The sequence below is a fragment of the Pocillopora damicornis genome, chromosome 14, assembly GCF_964200805.1.
Source record: "Pocillopora damicornis chromosome 14, jaPocDami1.2, whole genome shotgun sequence".
NCBI classification, from domain to species: domain Eukaryota; kingdom Metazoa; phylum Cnidaria; class Anthozoa; order Scleractinia; family Pocilloporidae; genus Pocillopora; species Pocillopora damicornis.
Window position 1 is genome coordinate 1,944,647 of NC_142683.1, and position 16,901 is coordinate 1,961,547.

The 16,901-nt window shown below is 39.4% G+C and overlaps 1 protein-coding gene across 3 annotated transcripts; it reads left to right on the forward strand.

Moving 5' to 3' along the window:
• Nucleotides 1–594: 594 nt before the first annotated feature.
• Nucleotides 595–16,824, forward strand: LOC113666782 (transcription factor Sp5). Of its 3 annotated transcripts, XM_027182571.2 has the most exons (3): nucleotides 595–784; nucleotides 1,490–2,077; nucleotides 15,298–16,824. In XM_027182571.2, the coding sequence occupies exons 2-3, from the start codon at nucleotides 2,009–2,011 to the stop codon at nucleotides 16,441–16,443; spliced, it is 1,215 nt and encodes a 404-aa protein (XP_027038372.1). In that variant the 5' UTR covers nucleotides 595–784; nucleotides 1,490–2,008; the 3' UTR covers nucleotides 16,444–16,824. The 3 variants fall into 3 exon arrangements, with proteins under 3 accessions (XP_027038372.1, XP_089050397.1, XP_027038373.1); XM_089194271.1 differs by lacking the exons at nucleotides 595–784; nucleotides 1,490–2,077 and adding an exon at nucleotides 7,913–8,018; XM_027182572.2 differs by lacking the exons at nucleotides 595–784; nucleotides 1,490–2,077 and adding an exon at nucleotides 14,971–15,159.
• The last annotated feature ends 77 nt before the right edge of the window (nucleotides 16,825–16,901 follow it).

Sequence of the window (16,901 nt, forward strand, 5' to 3'; positions counted from 1 at the left end):
CGAGTGATTCTCCATCTTTTAGAGTTTATAATTTTGGATTTTTTTTCTTCCAAATTTGACTGCACAGTTTTTAACGGCGCGATAAAAGCGGAATACCGCGACTTTCCGACGTTGAATTGACCATTTGAGGTTGCTGTGGAGGGTATTTGTTAAAAACATGTGATGATGAAGTTTGGACAGAAATGTTTGCATTGACTTGATTTAGTGATAACGGGCAAAACATTTCCACCGGTCACTCTGCAGTCTTAATAACAAAGAAATCGCTGGTTAACAGGGCTTTTCCTCTGTGTTCTGTGTTACTCAACACAATAACCAAATGATCTTATCAACAATAATAACCTACAGTGATTCTATCGCATTATTTTCCCTGTTTCAATGCTTGCACGCTGTGGAAAAGGCGTCTGAAAGACGGAGCGCTCTTGCTCAGATACTCTTTGCATTTCTTCAGCGCGCCGCTGTTAAAACACCGTCATTGGATGTTTCTACGCGTTCATAATAAGCGGTTACTCGTGGCTCCACAGGGGTCTCCCCGCCTTGGCGCCAAAAGCTATTTCGATATGAACAAAACACCGGCCTCTGTTCCACCTTTGTTTAGCGGTTGTCGGTCGCTTTTAGTCGTGGCATTGTGGCCAAAGCGTTTTGCCCTGAGGTGTACTTGTTTGTTGATATTCCATGTTGTCGTTTGGCAAGAAACGGTGTAGAAAAACTTGAATACCTCCCGACACTCTGACGTGGTGGTTTTCTTAAACTTCACTCTTCCGCCGGCTTCTTCGCTGAATTTTGGGTCAGTTTTACTCTAGTTGTTAAAATAACGAAGTTAAACGTGTGGCAAATGAGTTTTAATTTGTGAAAATTGTTTGAGATAAGACTTCAAAGATCAAGCTGGCCATTTTAGCTTTGTAACAAAGTTCTTTGAGGGAAAAAAAACCGAATTCCAGCTTGGTAAATCTCGCACGAGCTGACTTTCTATTTTCCCAACGATCCTTAATAAAATTCACCCTATTTAAAATATAATTTCAGATTATACTTATTCAAACTTTGATCTCTCCACTTCTCCGACTAAAATTTTTCAATTAAGGTTAATTTACATTTCACGTTGTGTTGAGGTTCGATTCAATATTAAGGTTCTGATAATTTAACTTGACCTCATGAGTCACAGAGGAACGTCCTTCATGTTCTGATCGGAGTATCACGTTTTAAAATATTAGTTCGTTAATATTATTTGTATCGCACTGTGGAGTTTTAGCGAAGACTTCTTTCCTCTCATTATTTTCATGATGCTGGCTTGCATTCGGTTTTTTTTTTTTTTTCGTATGTGATCAAATATCACAGTTTTGGTTCCGCTTGGTCTGATTTGATATTCCTCTTTTTTCGAGAATACCAGGTGAGCATTGGAGAACTCAATATGTCTGCAATACACATCTGTTGGTGGCAGTGGTCCAATACTTTTTAGCCGTGATCAAAAATCAGTTTCTTTGTGCAATTATAGCTTGCTGTCAAGCAGACGTTATGGAGAATCAATCAGGTCATCAACTAGAGTTGCAAATTTGATGAACCATTCAAATCTCCAAACGAATTTCACAAGAAATGTAAGGCGAGAGGTTAGGAGAAGTGTCTCTTACTGTGTGTAGTTAAACAGACGAGATTGGTTTGTTGAAGTGTTGCAGTCTGTACCAATCGTTTGGTATTAAACCACATGCTGTGAGTCAAAGAGGCTCCGCCCTCTGAAAAGATCCCATAATGTAAACGAGCGATCATTTTGTTAATGACTGTCATTTCGGAGCTGCAACGTCGCCAGCGGGCTTTCATTCAGCTCCGAATTTGATTTTTAATAAAACCTCGGTGGAGGTTAACTTCGTTTTAGCCGCACTCTTCGTAAGAATTCTCTCCCCCGCGCAGAGCATAAGAAGGCACAGTGGACTAGAGGCACTGAGAATCAGAGAAAAGAAGCAGTTTCGTGAAGGCGGGTTTAGAAAGCGAACGTTTCTCGCCTTATCAAGTTTGAGTCATGTTCGGCGTTCCGATGCCTACGTTTCCAGCGGGTTCCCCTTGGAAAATTGGAGGCTGGATAACAGAGGTAAGTTTCTTCTTTTTGTTCGAGTGAGAAATTTTATCATGATGGTTTATCTTGTATTTTCTCGTGGTAGAGCGCAGAAAAGAGTACCTTGTTGTCGGAATCGTTTGAAATCAATAACATTTGAAAACGAAACTGAAAACCTCGCGAGAGTGTCATTGTTGTCTTCATCCCCTCGAGTTTACATGTTGTGCTGTTGCTATTTTAACTGCGCTTAAACAGTTCCAACTTTACAAGCCTTTTGGACGGGAGAGGCAGCTGCGTGCAGTTAATTTTTAATTTCTATAAACTGTACATTACCAAATATAACACTGTAGAGGCAGTATATATATTTTTGCCACCTACTCCCACCCATTTCCTTCCATAGCGTCCTCTACACTCTTGTGATATTTTATTGGATAAGAATATAAGTTAATTTCGTTTCAAAAAATAGAGATATGTTTAGACGTGTTCTGTAAGTGTCCACTCGACTTTAGATAGCCTCTCTCGATAACCCCAGCCGTTTTATATTGCTGATTGATTAAATATAATTTAATTTTTATATTAGAAATACTCATTGATAGTCCTTTATTCAGTGTAGGATCTCTATGAGTATGTCTCGTTCACTTTCTGGTTGTAATGGGCCACATAACTTGCAAAGGGAACTGCTTGACTAATTCAAAACGTGGGAGACTTCCCGGTCGAGCTGAACAATTAGTTATTACACGTTGTCGCCTGAAAATTAGAACATTCCAGACCAATTGAAGAGATCGACAGTATGTTCTTAGAAATGTAGGACTTCGATGAGGTTTACCTTTTTCGCTTTCAGGTTTTAGTTGGCTACATCATTTGTATGATTCAATTTTTTATATTAGAAATATTCATTGATAGTCTTTTATCCAGTGTAGGATTTCTATGAGTATGTCTCGTTCACTTTTTGGTTGTAATGTGCCACATAATTTACAAAGGGAGTTGCTTGACTAATTGAAAACGTGGGAGACTTCCCGGTCGAGCTGAACAATAAATCATTACACGTTGTCGCCTGAAAATTAGAACATTCCAGACCAATTGAAAAGATCGACAGTATGTTCTTAGAAATGTAGGACTTCGATGAGGTTTACCTTTTTCGCTTTCTGGTTTTAATTGGCCAAATAATTTGTATAGGGAAAAGCTTGATTAATTCAAGACCTGGGGGACTTTCCTTTCGACCTAAACAATTTATCATAAAATTTGCCGCTAGGAAAACGAAATAATTAAGGTCAGTTGAAGACATCGACAATGTGTTCTTGAATATGTTGTTTTTCAAAGGGGTGAAAAAAATGAGACTTTTAAATTGGCCTCTATTAAGGGGCCATATATTTAAGACGTTGATTTTCAAGACACAGAAAATCACGAGGTTACACTTCATCCTCTCCTGAAAAAATCAAAGTTCCTTCATGGTTTAACATACAACAGTTTCTTTTGTTGAGGGAAACCTCATTTCTACCTTTCGTTAATGGAGATTGATTGAAAAATGTCTCGCCATTGTTGGAGGAAGAGTGTTTATTAGGATGGGCTGTTTTAGAACTGTCCTCCCACTTTGTTGTGGCTGTATGAAAACTTGTCTCCAAAATCAGGTTACTTCTCCCTCAGACATTTGATTCACGCCAGTACGGTAATAAGCACTGTTGGACATTGCTCTCGGTTACGGAGTTAAAATATCTCTTCCTATTTGAGTATTTCAAAACATTTCTTTCAATGGTCTACTTTCCAACCCACTTTTTTAATTGTCTTTACTTTAATTGTAGCCTTAAGCTATTTCAGTTTCTGCCGTAACATTAACTGATTGCCGCGGCAACAAGAGACTTTACACGAAAGAAAAAACGTCAGGATTCACTAGCAGATCGGCTGTCAGAATTTGAAGAAGAGTGATTGTCGTGTCAATCCCCTGTTTGTTTACTTTTCCTCTTTATTCGATTGTTGTCAGCTTCAAAGTTGTTAATTATACAGATGGCAGGTAGCTTTAATTGTCTGAAATCCTTTCCTTTGCCCCCTGCATTCTTCGGGACTTTGTGCAAAGTTTAGCCGGCGCATTGTGGACTTTCAGCTCCAAAAACGTTCGAGAATAAGCCATTGTGCGAGTTAATTCTCCAAGGCGCGAGCGATTTGAATTTGAACGTAACCAAACGCAATATTTTTAATCATATTAAATGTAAGGCAGGACGTCCTAACAGACACTGTGACCGCAGACATCCTTTTTCAAAACAATTCTCATATCGACGCGTTACTGCTAAGACTAAATTCCTATTCGACCACCTTTGGTCGTACCACTCAGGAGGTTACAACTTATTAATTAGAGTGTGTTGTAACGCATGCCCTCTGTGAAGACGTGGCAACAGACACAATTATTTTACGAAATCACTGTGAATTTCAGTTGCAAATCAATAAGAAAAATTTCAGAGTGTATTCGCATGAAATTTCACGGCTGCTTTTGTTTCAACCACAGCATGTTTAGTTCTCTTGATAAACTACTTTCCACATTTTACTCCTCTAGTTCTGTGATTACAACTCGTTGAATCCCTTCGCTGACTCTTCCGTACTTTTGAAATGTTACTTTGGGGAATTAAACATTACTCGCAATGATTTTGAGCATATATATATATATATATATACATGTGTGCGTATTTATGTTTTTTCTTATCTCCTGAGGCTTAGATAACGTATTACAATCATTTCCGAGAGAAGAATGGTATCGAGTGTTAAAATTTTGAATTTCCACGACGGTAAAAAGGAGTTGCTGACTTGAAGAAATACTGCCGACGGATTGCGGAAATAAAGCATATTACAATCCGTGTGCATCTTTCCCATCCGTGACCGTCTTCATACCCCTTTCGTCGTGTAGAAATTCGCTGGTGTTTGTGCACTTAAGTAGACCGTTATTTTGTACGTTTCTGTCATTTGATTAAGATTTTAGACGTCGCTAAGAAAAAAAAAGAACGAACAGACTACCGTATACCTCTGGCCGTATCTTTAATGTTCAATATCATTACCCATATTCTCTGTAGTGTTTCCTATACATTTCCTGAGGTAATGAAAGAGAATTTGTTTAACAATCAGTAGCTTTTTCGGCTGATGATTCTTCAATCCCTTTATTCTTACGACCTTAACGTGTGAATCAAGGGTGATGCTGTGAGGAGAATTCAGATGCTAATCACTCTTGGGGCATCCACGCCTTTAGCTTTACCTTCCGGGATTAAATTTCAACAATGTCTGCATTTGTGTGTTAAGTTACAACAATTGAACCAAAACTGATTTAAATTTTCACGTTTTGAAAAGTTTAGCATTCTGATGCTTAAAGTTACAGTGTAGATTAAAGGTCGCCATCAGAAAGATTGAAACAAAAACCGTCGGCTTTCTCTGAAGGGAGAGACGGTTTTGGGCTGATTATCGACCATGAATTCGTACCTGTTCACCGAAGATCAAACTTCCCTCACCCACATGCTTATGACGTCCTCTTAAACAGAAAATACGACCAGCTGCTGAGTTGAAAGCAAAATACTTTACTCCGTTGCTTAGCGTGGTTTACTTTCGCGTGCCTCACTGTTTGGTACCCCTGCTGTTGGACCACAGAGGAGTACAGCTGTTGCGGTACAAGGCACCCAGCAGGGGTACCCCACTGGGTACCCAACAGGGCGCTATCCCACAGCCAAAGCGGTGGGTGAGAAAATCGTCAACTGCTGGGGTGTTGTAGGTGGGCGGTTTGGAAGGGTGTTGTATGTATACAGCTTGCATGCCATCTGTTATCACCGGGAGCGGATGTTTGGCTTGATGAAAAAGTTGAGGGCTGCAAACAGCGAAGCAATTTGTTGCACAGTGGTGGATCACATCAGTTTAGAGTTGGCGCGAGTGTTTCATGTAACCACAACTTTTTTTTTTTTTAAGTAAGATTTTGAACAATTTGTCGCGAGTGTCAGCAGAACAACTGTATCCCCACCCTACCCCCCTTGTGGACTCGAAACCCTCCCGTTCAGAATCAGTAGTTTCTTAAGTAAACTGCAGAGAGCTGGGGTACTCATTTGCCATACCACATACTTGTTGCATTTGCGTCAATCGTCCTGCATACCGCTAAGTGCAGCCATATAGTAAAAGAGAGGTGGCAATTCGTTTCCAGCTCCATCTCCCACTGAAATTTACTCAAACTTTTCCAAAGAGTCCCTTTCTTAAATCTTGAAATTGTTTACAAGAAATGTACCCATGTTTTTATAAACAGATCTTTTCTTAAAAAAGTTTTGTTAATGGAAAGGAAGAACTGAACATTAAGTCTTTTGTGGCAAAACGAAATGTTCAGAAAAATGACTTTTTATTGTCAGACCTAATTCCGTGCTTCAGTGAGAGCCTCCTTACAATCTTTAAGAGGGTCGAAGTGTAAAGGTTATAAATCAATATATAGACATGCCAACTATATTTGGGATGTTTTTCAGTATTAAAGAGGGGTTTAAAACTCTTAATCTCAATTTTACAATAAAGTTGAGATTTGATTCACGACCAAATCAAACTCTGCCGCTCGGCAACAGAAGTAATAGTTACTGTAGAGAACTTGCTAAGACCGTTAAGTGTCATTGTGGAATATTGGGGGTGAATTTTTTTAATTCTCAAAATGATCAAACTTTTAAAGTGAAAAAAGTCACCGCAGATTTGTCTAATAAATATCGAAATCACGAAGTGTTTCGATATTATTGAGATATCCTTTCCATTCGCGGAATTGAAATAAGTTATGGTAAATGTAGTTAATGCCTAGACGTACTTTGGGAGTGGAATCGCCTGGACTGAAAATTTTACCTAAATTACAATAGGTACAAGGCGTGTCCAATCTTGAGCTCTGAATTCGTCTCCTTTCTTTCCGTTATCTGATCCTCAAGGATAGACCTAAATTAAAGGTTTGAAAGGATAAGATTTATGGTACTTTTGCCCCAATTTCAAGCGTTCTAACACATTTCTTTGAGAATGCGCCCAACAAAAACCTTTTCATCATACTCATCCACTAGTCACGGTGTCTATTAAATACCCTTCGTCGAGCACTGCGGGTACACTAAGTATAAGTTACCTTGCAACCACATGCATAGGCGTGGTCGCACGTGGAGAGGTCGTCTTGCAAAAACCTACATTGAACGACTTCGTGTCGACACCGAATGCTTCCCTAGAGACCTTTCAGGCCTCATGCAGGACTGCAGTGAATATCATTCACAAGTCATCGGTGTGCGAGCTAGCCCGACGTGATTGACTGAATGTGTGAAACTGAAAAACTTTCCAATATTTTTTTGTGAAAAAGCACAATTAGGACACGTCAAATGTTTTGGTATAAATGGATAATGAAAAGAAATGTTTATATTTATTTATAATTCAAATAGAACTATGTGACTCTCTCTCTATATATATATATATATATATTATTGTATATTTACTCACTTGGAACTTTTACACTCTTTCAATATATTTTGACGTAACGTAATAATTTCATTTCATCACTTCGCCATAGCCTGATTCCGAGATCTTTTAGAAACGCCAATTTTTGTTCCTAAATTCTTATCCAAAACTACACTAATGAAAGCGTTATGAAATTTCTTTGTTTGAAGTATTACTCTTAATGACATCGTACTGTCTATTTGCCTATTGGCGACTGGTATGCAACGAATTTCCCCTTATTTTGATTGATGAAGAGTTACACCCGAAGCACTCAATTTCGCGGTCACTTTTTGTTCCTTCAAAGAGAACCTAAGTCTTTCATTTATTGGTACTTTAAGTGCCATGCAGTGGTTGGGAATTTTTTCCGTTCATCTTTTCATCGTCAAAGCAACTGGGAGAAAAGAAAAAGCTAAACTGGGGCCTGAGGTCAGAAACTCTAGTGCCCTCGTGTTGTGGTGACTCGCAGGTCTAGTGAGAGAAGTTTTCTACATTTATCCTGATGCAAGTTTTGTTTTATAGATGGGTAAGAAAACATAAGATCTTCATCTGACATTATCTTTAACACGCTTACGAAATTGTCTGTGAGGCGATGTTAATTAATTTGTAAACACTTTTTTGTGGGGAACTGTTACTTTGACAAGGGATATTTAGAATCATTTTGTGAAGAAAACACTGATCGACCTTTTTCTTTTCCAACTTCAAAAAAAAACTGTTCATCTTGTTTATTTTTTAAGTTAGTTCGTGGATGCTGAACAACTTAGACGAAATTTTTCACTTCAAGATTTACGTTCCTTGTTCATCTTTCAAATCCCCAGCCATCCTGGTCAGCCTCTTTCTGTTTATTTCCATTTCCATGGGATTTGTTTTCTAGTTCCTCAGCGAGCTACTTTTTAAGGTTCAAAGCCTTCTACAATTTAAGCAATTTTAAACTTGCGAAGGTATCACAATTTTTAGAACTTATATCCAAGGGGCCTCTCTGTCTAAAAGGAGAGACTGTAAAGTTTTAAGCCCTTTCCTCCAGCTCAGCCAAAAGAAAAAGAAAAGAAACAGATTTTCTGCGTTTAAAAGTTTGTTGAGATGTGAGTTGTATCGACAGTTGTAAGCAAACAACGCTGAACTGTTTAAGAATTGTGATATAATTCCGGCCTTGTAAGTCATCAAGTCTTCTTTTGCATTTAACACTATACATGCGTGTTTCTCATTAATTGGATGAACGCATCCTTTTTTGGACGTGATATAGGTGTAACTTTTCCAAGCCTTGAAAAATCTACCATTGCTCATTACAAGAGTTCCTTCATGCGATCAGTAAATTGAGCACAGAAGGATTTTTTATTATTATTATTATTATTATTATTATTATTATTATTATTATTTTTATCAAGATTTGTTTGAATTACAGTTTTTTTTGTTTCAACTACAGAGCGTGTATGTTGGCGTTTCGATATTTTTGTTTTGAATATTGCATCCACTCATGAAGCGGTGTTAACATGTCTGCAATTTTTTTTACTTGTTAAATGTTTTTGTTTCTCTGTTTTTCCAAACATTGAGATTACTGCGATGCGTTGTGTGCTTTAAGTATTTTGTTTATTGTTTTCGATTTGCTTTGTATTTCTCTTTGTGTCTTCCAAACACGAGCCGGTTTTCTTCCAAACGAGCACAACTGTTTCGGCTTTGTTTCGCTTTATGGCTTGTGTAACAGAATATTGGAGAGATGGTGCAAGACTTTAGTTGCCAACGGCAAGAATTGAACTTCATTCCGTTTGTAGAATCGATCCAGAAAATTTACTTGAGCTGCGAGCTAGTGAAAGTTTGGGTTTTTTTTTTTACCTTCGAGGTTGTTTCAGGACACATACAATCAGAATCCATTTTTCTCTCTTTCAGCGGTTACTGAAAAACTATATCTACGAACTCACCGATGCTTATTTAGTTTGAAGCGTTCTTTATTATGCTGTAAAGTAACTAAGCTGGTGATTTACTAGTTCAATTTTTTTCTCAATTTTGAATAAGCAAACCAACCCTAGTAATCTTTTTTGTCGTGGAAAAGTCGCCTTGCGGTTTTCTTTTGTTTTTTCCTCATTAGGTTACTTTCAATTTATTCCATGTCTCCGGAAATATGCCTTACGCCAGCGCATAATTCAAGCAAATCCAACCTTAGAAAGTATCTGAGCAGTCAAACGCATAATCTTAGTCAAAAAATTACACCGGTCGTGTAGATAATTATGAACACCAGAAAGTCTGTCTCTATGTTTGCGAAACGTCCATGAAAATATTTCGTCGCTTGATCACTCGTTAGTAACTGGAATGAAGCTTAGTGCGAACGGTTTCTAAGCGATAACTGCACAATTACAGATCTCGTTTGCAACTACTGTCTCCTTAATAAACTTGCAAAACCGAGTCTTACAACTAGAGGGCTCCCCTCTAATAACTTGACCAAATTAAAGATTTTTTTCTAAACAAACACCTTCTGCCCCCTTTCAGGGCATCAAACAGTGAACTCAAGATCTAAGACAATGACATTATTGTACTAATAGAGAGAAAAAAGTAATAACAAATTCAAATACGGGATTTATTGCACTCTTCTCGGCCCAGCGGGTCTTTTTTGGAATCAGTGTTCACTCCCCGTGCCTAAAACGTTTATCTCGGAGTTGCGACCCAGTTATTTGACTTGACAGTGCCTTGCGGATATTTTCTTCCCCGTGCAATAAGCGGTGTTATCACCCAGATGATAATTTCTACTGTTTGGTGGCAGGAAACGATCAAAGAGCTTAATCATCTCATAATCGCGCTTATTTCCTTCGTTTCATTGATGTTGAAATTTAATACCTTCGAATGTTATTTGACAAAGATAGGCGATTTGTCGCAACCTCAAGGATCCTGTTAAGGGTTCGGCAAAACGGCGACTTCTTTCAGAAAGTTTACAACAGTGCATCACAGTGATAAAACGATTATTTACCTAAACAACGAGCACTAGAAACGGCCGGAGAAATATCCATTTTAGTAGAGTTTCTGCACTTTCCGAATCAATATTATTGACAGGTGTATAGAGCTTGTGAACTAGATCGTAACCATGTTTGATCTAAAGTGATTTTTATTCTTCTTTTTACATGTGCAATGAGAGATTCAAGTCTTGCAATTTTAAACAATATCTCGTTAAAGCGAAGGAAATGATTGTATTGAAACAAAGTTTTTAATAACATTTTTTCGGAGATGCCCTTGTTTCTGTAAACTCTTTTATTACTGGAAACGGTGCAATAAAAGTACACACTAAACCTAAGCCTTATCTTAAATACAAACGGAAATGTTTGAGAACAGTATTGGAGGTTTAATATTATCAGAAAGCGACATTTACTTGCCGACCGCTTGGAATTTCACAGCTCGATGATTCTTCTTACTTGAAACAGAGCTAGGTCTTTGGATTAATCCACTCTTCCACATTTACTCTAGTTTGACTGATGTTCAACAAGGTTTTGCTTTGCTGGCTCTCGAGTACCTCTTTGGTGTAATTTTAAAGACATGGGAAGGGAAGCGGTAAATTTATTCTCGCGTGGCGGTACAGGACCACAGCCTCGAGCTACAGACACAGCGACTCGGTCTGTTTATAAGAGGGAACAGGACTTTTACCTCGCGTTTCTTTAAAACGGAAGACTCGTTATGGCTATAATTACTCGGAAATAGAGCTCGTTTTCAAGTAAAACAGAGTATATTGGGTCTGGCAGCAGACAACTAAGCGCCAACGTGAAGAGCTTCTTTTATCTTCGCGAATCAAAACGCTCGCCAAGTGTTCGCTGAATTGCCCTTATCAGTCGCCATAAAAATAGAGTTCAAAAGCGACCGCCTTTATTGAAAATGCGCTCAGAGTAGGCTGGCAGGCTCTTAATATCAGCTTTGTTGTAATTACTTGACAGAGATTGGCAGATTTCGGTGGAAAGACACTTACCTCTTCGCGTTCACCGAAAAGAGGCATTTGACAGTTTCACTGGCAGAGAGTTTCTAACACAAGGAAGTTTACACAAGAAATTTAACATTAGCGGAGACTTGGCAAGTTGTGATGTTAGTGCCTCAGGGCTGTTTATTTTTGCAAAAGTAAAGTATTCATCAAGGCATCTGCAGATACAATTTTAAACAGTGAGAAAATAAAAGAGTTAGGGTTCAGAATTCAGCCACCTGAGCGGCTTATGTAATTATCCTGTTTCGCAAATGTAAAGTTTGTTAGACTGCGTGAAACAGATACAGAGAATTTAGAGGAAATCGAGGAAACCATTTGTAACGCACGTAGATTACACTTTGTAGCGCAAAGAATGATTGCTTTCCAAATCAACCGGAGACATTTTTTTCTTCTCGCTGGTCGCCATAAGACAGCTTAAAAGATTTCGAAAATCACAGCGATGATACCGATTAGAACGTGTACAACGGAACTGTGAAAAGTAGAAAGAAAGACAGAATTGATAACGGAGAGATTACTGAGGAACAAACACACACCCAGTCGGCGGTATTTACAAGATTTACTCTTTCTGTTGAACCGCGCGAGCTTTGTTGATTTTTTGATGTGAACTTCTCAGGTTTTTTATCCGTGTGAATCATTTCGTTAATAGACAAATTGCCTCAGGCTAAAATAAGAAAATTGTCCAATATCTTATGTCGGTTATTAGGTCGTGTAATATACTATCCAACCTTTTATAGCAAATCCATCACTGAATTGAAACAAAAATTGATAATGTTCACGAAATTTTCTCATATTTGACAAAGTTGAATTGCTTTTTCTGCAGAGGTGCAGAAGTAGGTAAGCTTTTTCAGAGTTCACGTTATTTCTTCGGAGATGCCGTTGGTTTTTCCCATGTACTATACAAACAGAGCAAACAGAATTAACACATACAAAAACATGATAAGGAAAGAAAGCGAAAATTGAATTTTTACCCAATGCAGTGTCCGCGCAAACAGTAAACCCGTTGTTTACTTTGAGGGAATTTTTTTTGAGAAGAAGCGGTTTTTCTGGTCTTTGAGGGGTTTACAGTGTTTTCTAATACTTTCTTTCTTCCTATTTTTGCCAGCAATTAGAAAAATCGGCTTATTCTTGAACCGAGAATGTTTGATTGTCTTATTTTTCAGGATGCTTTTTACGAAATGACAATTTTCTGAGGCAGAAGAATAAATATTCAATTAGTGGCAAATATATTATAAAGAAAGATCTATGAATGCAAAGTTGTGTCTTTGAAGTCGCCGACTTTTGTTAGACGTTAGCATTGTTCAAAATCTCTTTTAGTTGACAGTTCGCTTAGTCAAGGTTGTTGACAAGACTAAAATCCCATCACGCTGTAACCAAATTTGAAGAGAAAAAATTTAGCATGTATGGATGATTCTGCGAGCTTCAATACTTCGGGCAAATAGATTGATAAAAGTCCTCCTCTTCGGTCGCCGTAAACCAAATTAATAGTGTGGTTTGGGCAAAAATACTTAATTGTGCCCCGACAGTTTTGCAATAAAGTTTGCATCATCGGATATTTTTCTTTCAGTTCGGGGCGAAATTTATGAGTTTTGCTAAGTGGAAACAATGTGAATTATAGATGGGTTCCCGCCGATCTCGGCTCCGGACTGGCGCCTTGACTGCTATAATCCCTACGTTTATGATAAGCAAAAAAGAATTACATCACTGAGTTTTGCTTTATACTCTCAGCACCCCCGTGGCTTATTTGAATACAACACGCCGCTAAACCCCGCGTTGATGAAACTTTTTAATCTTGCTAAGCCCTAGGAGCGGAACTTAGTACGATTCAACTCACTTTATTTAAGACTCAACAACATGATTTCGGAAAAGCCAACACAGTGAAGTCGAAGGATAGCCGGCGAGCAGTAGCAGAAACAATCCTTCCTTCGTGTTTTCGCCCTCGTTCAGGAGTCTTTAATGGATAGCAAGCTATTGTTCTTTCTGCGCCCGAGTGTTTCCCAAGAGTCAGTCAGAGACATGTAATCGTTGTAAGAGTATCTGAGAAGTATATTGGCCCACTGTTTCTTATCGGTGCAGATCAGCGATTCTTAAGCCCTGAAGTAAAAGTGTTTTAAGTCGATTGGCGCTAAATATTGGTTGTGCGTTTGCGGTGGTTTACAGAAATGTTCCGGGATTTTGTTTTTGCTCTCGTTTTAGAGCTTTCGTGTCTTCAGACGTGTAGGAAATCTGTTAAAAAAGAATTTCATTGTAATCAAGCGGCAAGCGCTTCTTTTGTTTGGCCAAAACATTGACCAGAGCAATATTAAAAGCCGGTAAATCTACGGCTGTGTTTCTAAGAAAAAGGGGGTTTCTTTAAGCAGCGATTTGTCTCAATTACGGGTTTTAGAAGCTTTAACCTGCATAATAAAATAAATAGTAGTGAAATATGCACCTGAGGCTGATGAAAAATCGCTGACACCCTTCAATCACGGTTAGAGTGAGAATAACTTGTTAATTGTTAGCCGAGGAAATTGCTCGAAATTGATCCACCAACTCAAAGGATGCCGCTGTCTCGACAAGCGAGGACCATCAATAATTACCTATAAACAGTCGATGTCAGTCTGTCATCTCGATCGCACAGATATCTGAGTGCAATTTTAGTTCTCAGTCAGAATATCGCCGAGACCGTGTTGCTTACAGTGCCAGAAAGCGAAAACGCTGACCTGAGTTGATTGGCACAAACACAGCTCCGCGTAAACCTAAGGTGGACCTTAAGGCGGTCTCGGAGGGCGGGTTTCTAATTAGTAAGCGCGCACGCTTGTTAGAACATTCTGCCCCCATAAAACTGACATTAAAAGCGAATTTAAGCTCGCATCAACAAAATGTTTATATTCTGGCGTTGCTGTAAAAATAATAGCCGGAAAGTGCCAGGATCAAGCCCTATGCTGTCGTAAAACTGACATGAATTTTTCTCGCCGTGTAAACAATTGAGTGAAACGCGCGGCACGATGAAAGGTTAACACCTCAAGCATCTTTATCGCGAAAAGCCACAGTATACCTCGTGCACAAGACTCTAATTGTTTATAGCTTGTTACTCGGACAATGGCCTGTTTGCCCCCTTCACAAGTGTATTGCAGAAGCCTTTCTTATTTAAATAAAGGCGGTCTCTTTTGCGAACGATGACAGTACTTTTAAAGGTGCTGACAATAATGTGGCGTGATAACGGAAATACACAATAATATAACAAATGATTTTCTTTCAAGGGTCGAGCTGCGGCTTGTTTATAAAGTGTCTACCAATCACGGCGCGCGATTAGCGGCGGGCCGCTTTGATCATGGAAATCCAATCATAAAATGTCCCTTCTTTTGATTTTGTTCATTAGTTCGCCGCCCTCTCGCTCCTCCCATATCATCTGTGATAATAGCACCTTATTTACGATAACAACATTGCTGTGAGAAGGCTATAAGCAATAGTCTCCGCCTCTGGCCTCTCATTGGCGGTCGGCTTCGTTTGTCTAATTACATTTAGTCTGTTTTCCCCGCCACCGGCTCTCAAACCAGCTGAATGCTTTGTGCGTGTGTAGAAAGGTAGCTTTCACTTTAGTCTCGGTTCTTGGACGCGAAAGATCGTATTGAACGCTGTGATATTCCAGTAGTGTTTTTACAAAAAAAATTCATCCTCGATTTATTACGAAATGGCAACGGCTGCTCTAGCAAGACCGGAGTATTTTCCGTTTTCTCACGTAGGTATTTCATTTACGGGATTTTCAGCGCCTTACGAAAGTCGCTAAAAGTTGCTATTTGTGTGTATTATTTATTAAATCGGCATAGCGTTTACAACCGCCTCGTTGCTGACTGTTTGTCGTTGTTATTTTTTACAGGAATATCGCAAGCCTTCTCCGCTGGCTTTATTGGCTGCTACTTGTAGTAGAATCGGTCAGTCAGGTTCTCACCGCGACTACGAATGTCACGGCAAGTTTTCCGGCGGTGTTCTGCCCGAGCTGAGCCAACATGCAGTGAACATGAGCCAAATTATGAGCTGTCCCGGAGAGCGAATGCTGCCTTTAACACCGCCAGCCGAATCGCATTTCTCTCCGTTTCAAGAATTTTATCTGTCTGCCTCCCCTAAGAGCCATGTCCATCAGAATTTCGCCGTGTCTCACGGGAGTCCTTCGCATGGACCCGTTTCCCCTTGCATGGCTGCTGTACACGCTTGTCCTGGCTCGACAAGAAGTGGTCCCTTGTCGCTGAGCTGCACGGCGGCGTTTAAGACCGAATGCAGCGACATTGGAGGCCTTCACTGGTGGAGTGTTGAGCCAAATAAAACTGTTGTACGCAGCCCGATCTCCAGCGCAGTTCCGCCGAGTTTGTCCGTTGCATCTACAAGCCACATCTCGTCCATGAGTTATCATGCAAACCCAGGCGCGAGTTATCATCTCACCAGCCCATACAACGCTGCATCGCTGTCTAATCAAGTAACAGGGACTAGGAGATGCAGACGGTGTCGTTGTCCTAACTGTCAACTCGCTGCCACAACTGGGAACACCACAAAGCGAAAGCAGCACGTTTGTCACATTCCTGGTTGTGGGAAGGTCTACGGCAAGACGTCTCATCTAAAGGCTCATCTTCGCTGGCACACAGGCGAAAGGCCGTTCGTTTGTAACTGGTTATTTTGCGGCAAGAGCTTCACGCGATCTGACGAGCTACAACGGCATCTGAGAACGCACACTGGCGAGAAACGCTTCCAATGCGCCGAGTGTGGCAAGCGCTTTATGCGTAGCGATCATCTCAGAAAACACCAAAAGACCCATCAAAATAATGTCAAGAAAAGCGTTGATAAAACAGAGGAAGATCACATCAAAGTGGAACCCGATGTAAAGGACATTTCTATAGAACTCAATATTGATGTACAAGAGGGCGAAAGGCTAGCTCAGTTGAGTAGTGTACTCGCCTTGACACCGAAACAGGATGAAAACGACAAAATGGACGTTCAAAATGTTGATACTTTTATCAACGTGGAGCACTAACTGACAATGAAACGGCCATGACCGAGAACAAAAAAAAAAGGAACTCTGTGGACACGAGATATATTTATCCTAGAAATAAACCACTTTAATTTTCACGCGTTGTAATATATTAAAACTCGAGAAGAATTCGTTGTCGTAGGAAAATTTAAATATATCCTTGCTGTAACTAAGGAAGGAATATTTTATTCAGAGGACTCAAATATTTATACTCGTGCGTGGATCGCACGTAAAATTTAAATTGATTCCAATAAGTATCGTTACGATAGGGAAACGAAAATTGTACAATTCGATGTAAATAAGATGTCTTGCTTCGCTTGAATCCTGTATATTAATCGTAATCGAGAAAAGAATAATAAACACTTTTTTTTAAGTTTATCTCAACTCTGTTGTGTGGGTTTAGATATTTTAAAGGCCTATGTTTATAACAGAGTAGAGCGGGGCGCTTTTGAAGTCCGAGA